Source organism: Meleagris gallopavo, chromosome 2, assembly GCF_000146605.3.
Source record: "Meleagris gallopavo isolate NT-WF06-2002-E0010 breed Aviagen turkey brand Nicholas breeding stock chromosome 2, Turkey_5.1, whole genome shotgun sequence".
Classification (NCBI taxonomy): domain Eukaryota; kingdom Metazoa; phylum Chordata; class Aves; order Galliformes; family Phasianidae; genus Meleagris; species Meleagris gallopavo.
The window spans coordinates 50,576,539-50,585,455 of record NC_015012.2 but is presented as its reverse complement, the minus strand read 5'-3'; the positions used below and the strand labels follow the sequence as shown (position 1 = coordinate 50,585,455).

Here is an 8,917-nt window from a genome sequence, read left to right as displayed (position 1 = left end):
AGGGTTGTTAGAGTTAGGGTAGTATGGTTAGGTTGTGGTTAGACTCTATGATCTTTAAGGTCTTTTCTAACCAGAGTGATTCTATGACTTCACTGTGACCTCCCAGTACTTGAATGGAGCTTAGAAGCAGGAAGGGGACCAGTATTTTACACAATCTGATAGTGACAAGACAAAGGGTATGGGTTTATACTAAAAGAGAAGATCTAGGGTAGATATTAGGAAGAAATTCTTTATTCAGAGGGTGGCGAGGCACAGGCTGCCCAGGGAGATCGTGGCCATTCCATCCTTGGAGGTGTTCAAGGCCAGGTTGGATAGGGCCTGGGAAGCCTAATTTGGTGGGTGGCAGCCCTGCCCACAGCAGGGGGTTGGGACTGGGTGGGCTTTAAGGTCTACTCCAACCCAAGCCATTCTGTGATTTAGGGCACAATGGATATTCTACTCCCTATTAATATCAGAGGCAATACAGCATAGAGTTACACCCCTTGTCTCTAATGTCTCAGCACATCAGAAATAGGAATTATTTATTACCAGATATTACCTCTGAGAGTTGGGAAGGTGCCCGTTTTCTGCACTGGCTTCCTAAGAAAGTCTCTCCGTTCTTGAACATTAGAAGTAGTATTAACAACACTGACTGATAATTTTCAACATCCTTTTATAAATCTTTAAGAAAAACTTTAAATCACTCAGGTGTAACCATTCCACCTTAACTATTTTCTCCAGGTTGACAGGATCAATCAAAATGGGTCAATGAATTACTTCCAAGAACAAAGGCAGGAGAAAAGAAGAAAAAAAAAAAAGACTGTTTGATTCATGCTAAAGTCTGAAGAGCTCCAAAGTTCTGCCTCCTGCTCATCTCAAAGCATCAAGCCTGACACCTGGCTGAGAGGCTTGGACTAGAGGATGCTCCTCCCCTGAGTCTCCACAGAAAAGCATGCCCAACCTATTGGCATGAACTCCATGAGAAATAGGTCTCAAGTAATCCACAGAGTTGCTAGAAACCTCTCTGATGTGTTACCACAGATTCAATGTGGAGTGGCAGCACTTCAGTTTTGCACAAGCAGATCTATACAGATGCAGTGTATTACACAAGCTGCAGAACCCCTGGCAGCAGAAAGACTGGCTCAAGTGCTCTCGTAGCCTTCCTAACAGGTCCACTGGTTGTAAAGCCAAAGAGACAACCATTGTTGTATATTCCAATTACCTGCATGACAAAGGACTATGTTTCCCCAAATTTCCACTTGGCCTCAGCTCTACAATGTTAAATCACTCTTGAAGATGTTCCAGAGGCCAAGAATTCACAGCACTTGTCAGTCTTTAAAGTGCACACCTTATTTTGGCTAAAATTCATCAAACAGAGCAAGGATACCATAAGCAGACATCATCTTTCTCTTCTCCTCATTATTCATGGCAGTCCCAAAGCAAATTTACAGTAAGGTTTTAAAAATAGCATTCATAATCTTAGGGGTTGTATTAAGACCTTAATTAAGATGGTATGTGAACATTTCATGCTTGCACGTGAAATGACAGATTTAAACCACAAGCCTCCCAAAGGAATTTATTTTAACACTGCGGTTTAGGATGGATAGTTGTGATTGCTGCTTCTGCACACAGTCCTGGAACACCAAGCAGAGGAATTTGGCTGTCTCAGTGTGACATGTTGAGTCAGAACCCAGCTGCTCGGAGGACACAGCAGTTCACACCTGGGTTGTCTGACTGCTCTGAACAAGGTCTACAGTTTTCTGGGACCAGTGACCTCAAAAGAACAGTTGAAGAAAGAAGTCCAAACAAGAAATACAACTTAAAAATCTTGACCCTCTGATTTTGTGTTATCAGACCTGAACAGAAATTTTGCTTAAACAGACTGACCTTGAGATACCATACAAGCCACATTGCAGTTGAATTGGGTATTACCCACAGCCTCCCTCTGCTCAGAGGAAAAAAGAAAAAGACACCTTCAACTTTGAGAGTAATGAAGCACTGGAATAGGTTGCCCAGAGAGCTGGTGGATGCCCCATCCCTGGAGAGACTCAAGGTCAGGCTGGAGGGGCTCTGAGCACCCTGATCTAGCTGTAGGTGTCCCTGTTTATTGCAGAGGCATTGGACCAGAGGAATTTTAAAGGTCCATTCCAACTCAGACAATTTTATGATTCTACTAACTTCTTTCTCAGTAAGAGTAAAATCCTGAACCACTCAGATTAAATATTGCTCCCATTAGAGGTTAATATACATCCCCGACATTTTATTTGCTTGAAGAACACAGCAAAGGCTTCTCACTCAAAACAACCTCTACTTAATAACTCACACCCTAGAAGCTAGTAAGTGAGCCCTGAGTCAAATACACTGACAACTCACTGCTGGAAGCGTTTGTATACTCACAGTGACCAAACCTGCCCTGGCAGCTTTCTCTCTCTGGATTTACCATTAACGTTTGCATTCTCATGCTGCTAAATAATTCAGCATAGCATTTAGCCTTCTGTCCTTGTCTCTCTATGCAGCAGATGCTCTCACTGTTTACTGTAGGCATGAGCCACAGGGAACAAAAACCTGCCTAGATCCTTGGTTCTTCTGGCGCTCTGTAACAGAGAGGGAACTTTCACTCTTGGTATAGGAGCTTTTTATTATTATTTTGTTGGAAAAGCATTTGCTAGATCCCTAAATATAGTCGGTTATTTATCTGCATGGAGTCAGGACCATGTGGTCTCAGCTTCACATGCAAATTCCCTTTTTAATAATCCTAATGCAGGGAGCCCTCCAATCAGAGCACTATCAGCCACGGGTCCCTGATACCTGATGCCAGCTTTACTGGTAATGTAGGCCACTGAAGCAAATCCAGGGAGATTGACTTGGAAGTGAAGAGAGAAGAGGAGATCCGCCTGCTTGGCTTCCTTACACGGGGGTTTCTCTTTGTTTTCTCCCTTTGCTCGGGACTCAGAAGGGGACACAATTTCCACACGAGCATTTGTGGAGAGCAGCCCAGCGGGGTCAAGGCTGGGAGGAGGGGACGCAGCCACAAGCAGTCAAGCAAGGTGGAGGCACGAAGGCAGAAGAGCGGGTGGACGAAAGCATGAGGCGGCTCCTGGGCAGCAGCTGGAGGAAATTTGGACACGCTGACAGGGGGAACTACGACTGGCTGAACACTGAACCAGGTGGGCCACTTCTGGAAACAGAGCTCCAGGTCTGTACCTGCCAGCATCTGTGGCACCTCCTTTGACTTTGCATGTGTGTATGCATTTGTACAGTGCCTCAGTGTATAGCACAGATTCAGAGTGGGGGTACTGAGCTATCAAAGCAGTAATGCTCAATTACATAGAGCGAAAGCACGTATGTACTGTTGTGGTTTTAAATGCATCTGTGGTGAAGGAAAAATCATTAGAAGAAAAATCTTGCTGGAGCAGCTGCTAAATAAGTTTCTTTAAAGCAGAATGCATTGCTCTATTCCTTGATTTCCTTTCTTTTAAATACATGTTTATGCTTTGGGTCTGGTCCCGTGAAGCCTTTCTGCAGATGTTAAGAGTGAGTATCAGGCAACGATGAACTCCTGTTCTCTAAGCTGCGCACTGATTACTTCTGAGAGAGGATCACAGGCAGGCGAGTGGGGAGGAGGGGAGGGAGTAGCTGTCAGAGTAGAAAACACAGTCTGCCTGCTTGTGCTTCTCTGTGCTTTTGTGTAGGGAGATGGCTTCTCTGAGGGGAAACTAATTTCAAGTGCACATGTACCCCTAGCAAACACCTATGCCAAGTAGCTCTAGTAAGTACACTGGCCATGCTACTTAGCTATCAAGTGTACTGCTGTAAAAGAAAAGCGTAGGTGTGTGGGGATGTCAAAACTGGAGGAAAAGCAGCTTTAAAAACAACCCTATGATTTTAAGAGTCTACCTCATCAGTAGGACTGCTGGCGTATGAATTGCAATGACTTTGTACCTTGAAACTGGTTCTGTCCAACTGTGGACAAAACACATTCTAACAAGTGTTTAACACTTGAGTGTAAATCTAGGCTCACCTCAAAGTTGTGCGTCACTGTTGATGTATACAAAAACTCATCAAAATGTTTTCCTGTTTGTCAGAGTTTGGCTTTTGACAAGCAGTAATGCTTTAAGCAGTAGGGTGGAACATAGAAAAACACCTGGGCATGGGCCACCGTTATTGACTTCAAAGCAGACTGTTCCAAATCCACTGAAAACATTTCAGAAGTACCTGTTTCCTGATTCAATTTCAAGCGCCTTATCAAAAACATTAGTATGAACATAGGCTCTATTTAAAAAATCATTTCAATGTTTTAAGAACTCAAGCAAATCATTAGCAACACAATGAATTTTAGCACCAGCCACTTCAGTGGGAATTTAAGGAAGTCAAATAAACTTTCCTTTTTCTATCTTTATAAGAAAGCTTCCTTTAAACTCGTTTTGCCTTATGAGGTCCTTCCCTTCTAAAGTAGCAGGTTTCTTTTGTCTAAACAGCCTTCAGGTCTAACCTCACTTAATTCATTATGGAAATGCCACACAACAACTCATCTGTGCTCTCCATTTCATTCCTTTACCAACAGGCATGAGTAAGAGCTCATCTTAACTCATATGGTTCACATAATCTGTAAGCCAGCAACTGTACATGCTCAGCACAGTAAAAAATGTAAGCAGGCAGATTACCAATGAAAGGCTTTACTATTTCTGTGCTGTTCTCCATGTTTTGGAAAACTGACCCTTTGCTTCACTCCCCATAAGGCTGTAAGTGAAAAGAATTAATGTGGCAGGAACTAATCCACATTGCCCAGACCACCCAACTAAAAATCAGTTCTAGGAAAAAACAAAAAAACACCAGGTCTTTTTAGAAAATTAATCCCTTTTACTGCTGCACATTTTCCTGCCTATCTCTCGTTATGAGGGCTATTTTCCTTGCATTTTTGTGGCTTATCTCATGCTGGAAGTCCAAGTCTTATTGTTGTCAATTACAAAATCCACGGTAGCTACCCATGGTAACACAGGCAGAGTATTTTTAATTACTGAAGATGCAGCTTCATTTCTAGGGCATTTTGTTTTCCAGTTCCAGCAGTTGTTTGCCACCATACATACTGGCCCGCTGTTTCATTTTTAGCTTTAGAACTCCAGAAAAAAAAAATTTAGTTTTATTATAGTTTTTGGTGTATGTATTATGGCTATAATTTTTTCCAAGAATTTATGTCAAGAATCTCTGCAACAGTCTTCATAGCCACTCATCTCAGAAACGGGCACAAAATTGCAACTGAAGTACTGGGATCAACACCACTCAGTTTTTTCCCCAGTACTTTAGTTGTGTTTAGATATATCTATAAGCTATTAATCAGTTGCAGTGAAAGTTTCTTGAATCACATCTCCATGCAAAACCAGACTGAAAAATGTTTAGCAGTAGGCTGTGTCACAATGGACAGTAACTCACTGTGATTTATGCTTAAGGCCCTGAGCATCTGTAAATTCACATCCAGTCCCTCAGTCCATTCTTATCTGCTCGCCACGCTATGTATTCTCCGTATCTCAGACCCTATGTGAGGCCACGTCCCAGACCAGGCAGCACCAGGCAACTGTAACACCAGGCTGTGCTTCCATCAGCACAGGAATGAAATGACAACAGTCCTCAGCCATTATTCAGAACTGCACTTGCACTTTTTTCAGTGCAATTCATACAGTCATAAAGGTTGGAAAATACCTCTAAGACCATCTAGTCCAACCACCAGCCCACCCCACCATGCCTACTAACCGTGTCCCTCAGTGCCACATCTACACATTTCTTGAACATCCCCAGGGATGGTGCCTCCATCACTTCCCTGGGCAGCCTGTTCCCACGCATTATTCCTCCTTCCAAGAAGAATTTTTTCCTAATATCCAACCTAAGAAAGAAAAAGAAGAAGAAAAAAAAAAAACCAACCACATTCATAGTGGTGATGCATTTGGCTGGAACTGGGACTCAATATACCTTTTACTAGTCTCAAGTGTCTAACACTTATTTAGGACAGAAGGTAAGACTGCCAAACACAGCTGCACACAACTCACAAATATTTTTAAAAAGTATTTGAAACTGACAGCTTGCTCCCTACAAATTAAATCTCAAACCTGAAAAATGTGTTCTTCACTGATAGCAAAAAACGCTATCCCATAAAAGCTCAGCTCTTCCAAGTAACCATTAAGAAAGTACTGCAAGCACTACAGGCTCAGAGAATCTCAATAATCATAGCATACAAACTAAAACAATTTTTTCCTCACTTCTTGTGTGTAGTGTTTTAAGAACCAAGTAAGATAAAGAAAAACAACCAGCAGCAAAGTTTTTAAAACAAATCTCCCATATTTATTAAATATTTTAATATCTGCTTTAGAATAATAGCTAAATGTTTTCTTTGAACTTCTTATAGCTCACTTGACGGTGAGGTAAGACAACAGCATGTACTGCCAGAAGCTCATTAATAAGAAATGATCAGTAAATATGAGATAATTCTTTAGTACGCATTTCTGTGGTTAAAAGACAGCTGAGAAAAAAAAAAAAGACTTAATAGCTAATCCATGATAGTTTTATGTATTTTAAAATGACTTCAGTGGGTTTAGCCTCAGACCCACAGCAATTCAGAGGGAAAAAACAGAAGGCAGAAATCTGCTCTGTTTTGCTGTGACAAGTAAAAAACAATTTACATTCTTTTTCCTAAGCATTACCACATACAAATAATAATATGACTATGAAATGGAGAGGTAACAAAAGCATGGCAGATAATCAGTTGAACATAGTTACAGCATGTTTATGTATCTACCAGAACAACCACAGTTCTTGAAGGATGAGCAGAGAAAGTTTTCATAGACTCTAGACTAAATCTGAATGAGATCCAGTTATCAGAAGCTAGAGTTAGATAGACTTAGACTGGAAATAAGTGCTATTCAATTTTAAAAGTGAAGCAAATACAACAGAAAAAAAACATGCGTCGCTGATGAAAAAAAACACCATAGCTTGAAACTTCTGACATACTACAACACAATTCAAAAGCTTGGTGCAAAGGTCTTTTGTCCGTACTTTTAAACAGGAAAATGATTCTGGGATAGCTGGCAGAACAGGCTCAAGGATGTTCTGGCTGTCCCAACAAACCAAGTTTTATTTGGGGCTGACTCGTAAGGAATAAAGCAGCCAAAGTCCAGGTATTGCTGGTGGTTGGTCCTGATGGAAGGGGCAGCTGTTATGATGTTTGTACTTTAAAGTTAACAGTAGAGATTTCCAAACAGAAATGACACTATCCAGGGATTACTAGCCCTTTTCCTCTGCAATTTAGTGTTGTCTGAAGATTTAAAAGCTTAACCAGCCTCTCACAAGAGAACAGGTTCCAGCTAATCCAAGAGCAGTAACAGCACATACCAAAATACACACAGTTCCAGGCTGTTGATATATTTCCTCACTCACAAAAAATGATTTTCCTAGAAACCCAGCTCTCTTAGCTACTTTGTCATTTATATTGCCTCTTGTTGTCGCAAATAGAATTTGACAAACCAGTAGCCTGCAAAACACACTGTGTTAGTGGCACTAATACAGACAGAAAAGAATTCGGGAATGAAACTGCTAGGTCATTCTTGGGAGAATATGGTGTGGTTTTTTTCCCTCTGTGATTAAGAGATCTCCATGCATCCAACACACTACCTATTTGCTTTTATTACAGAGTAGACAACAGATAAGTTCAACCAAAGACGACATAGAGCCATTTCTGTGCATCATTTTGCCTGCCACCATGATGCTCTTCTTGGCATTCCTGCTGCTCTTCCTGTACCGCCGCTGCCAGCGCCCCATCCCACAAGGGCAGATCTTCAGCATTGACCTCCCTGAGGCCCTGCCTGAGCACGACGTGTCCAATTTCCTTTCTGTGCTGCCCTGGAACAGCGAGCAGAGTTTTCATTACTCCACTCTCCTCCCGGATGCCACATTCCTCTCCATGTGCTTGCCTCCATCCTACGAGGAGGCCACGACAAAGACTGCCCTGGATGAGGCTCACATTGAGCTCTCTCCAGACCCAGTGCCTCCTTACGAAGAGAGCACACAGCCATCCAGCAGCACCAAATAAGCTTCCTACGGAAGTACCTTAGCTGAAGCATGCTGCCCCTCAAGGCGCAAATACGGGATCTGCTATGGCCTTTAAAATTAGCACAAATAATCCAAACAAGGCAAAAACCAACGAACTGCGAAGGAGCAAACTTAAAGGAACAAGAAATCAGAATATTCTAGAACAAGGTGAAGAATATCTTCCACCTGTAGCAAAGCTAAACACCACATCAGTTCTAGACTGGTAATGAGGAAATCTGAGAGAATGGAGTATGTTGTATGAGGATTAGATTTACAGATGGATGTGAATCTGCCCATCTGCAATCCCAAAGAAATGTAACAACACTGATGGCTGGACTTGATGATCTTGAAGATCTTTTCCAGCCTAGATGACTCTATGATAAATTATACTACAGATTTACCAGTTGCAAAAAGGGCTTTTAGCATGAATCTATGCCACTTTAGCTTTTTCTACTTTATGCGTTTATTTTTCATTGAGTTCCTGAAAAGTTGATTTATTTAGTCAGCATGTCTTAACATCGCATCATTCTTCAGTGCTCTGGAACGATCGATCACAGCACTCAGGAATGCAAATAAACTCTAAGGAAGTTTTCCAATTGTCCCAAAAAGTACAAACCATGCATCTTTTCTGAAGGCTGACTTCTAACACTACTGAACAGTGAGAGCAACCAGAGAAAACCAGATCATTCTGGATGAGGAAGACTCCAACACCATCACACACAAACACACGCATTTGCTATAAGGCCTACAAAATCCCGAAGTTCTAGGCTACTAGCTTGACTTATTTTCCAGTGTACAGATTAAAACAATAAATTCTGTGACCTTTTAGGTACCATGTGTTAAAGAGATAGGGAAAAAAAAA

General features: G+C 41.7%; 1 protein-coding gene across 1 annotated transcript; it reads left to right on the top strand.

The window, feature by feature from the left end:
- The first annotated feature begins 2,068 nt into the window (after nt 1–2,068).
- On the top strand, nt 2,069–8,904 carry SMIM28 (small integral membrane protein 28). Its single transcript, XM_031552479.1, has 2 exons — nt 2,069–3,175; nt 7,658–8,904. The coding sequence occupies exons 1-2, from the start codon at nt 3,065–3,067 to the stop codon at nt 8,054–8,056; spliced, it is 510 nt and encodes a 169-aa protein (XP_031408339.1). The 5' UTR covers nt 2,069–3,064; the 3' UTR covers nt 8,057–8,904.
- The last annotated feature ends 13 nt before the right edge of the window (nt 8,905–8,917 follow it).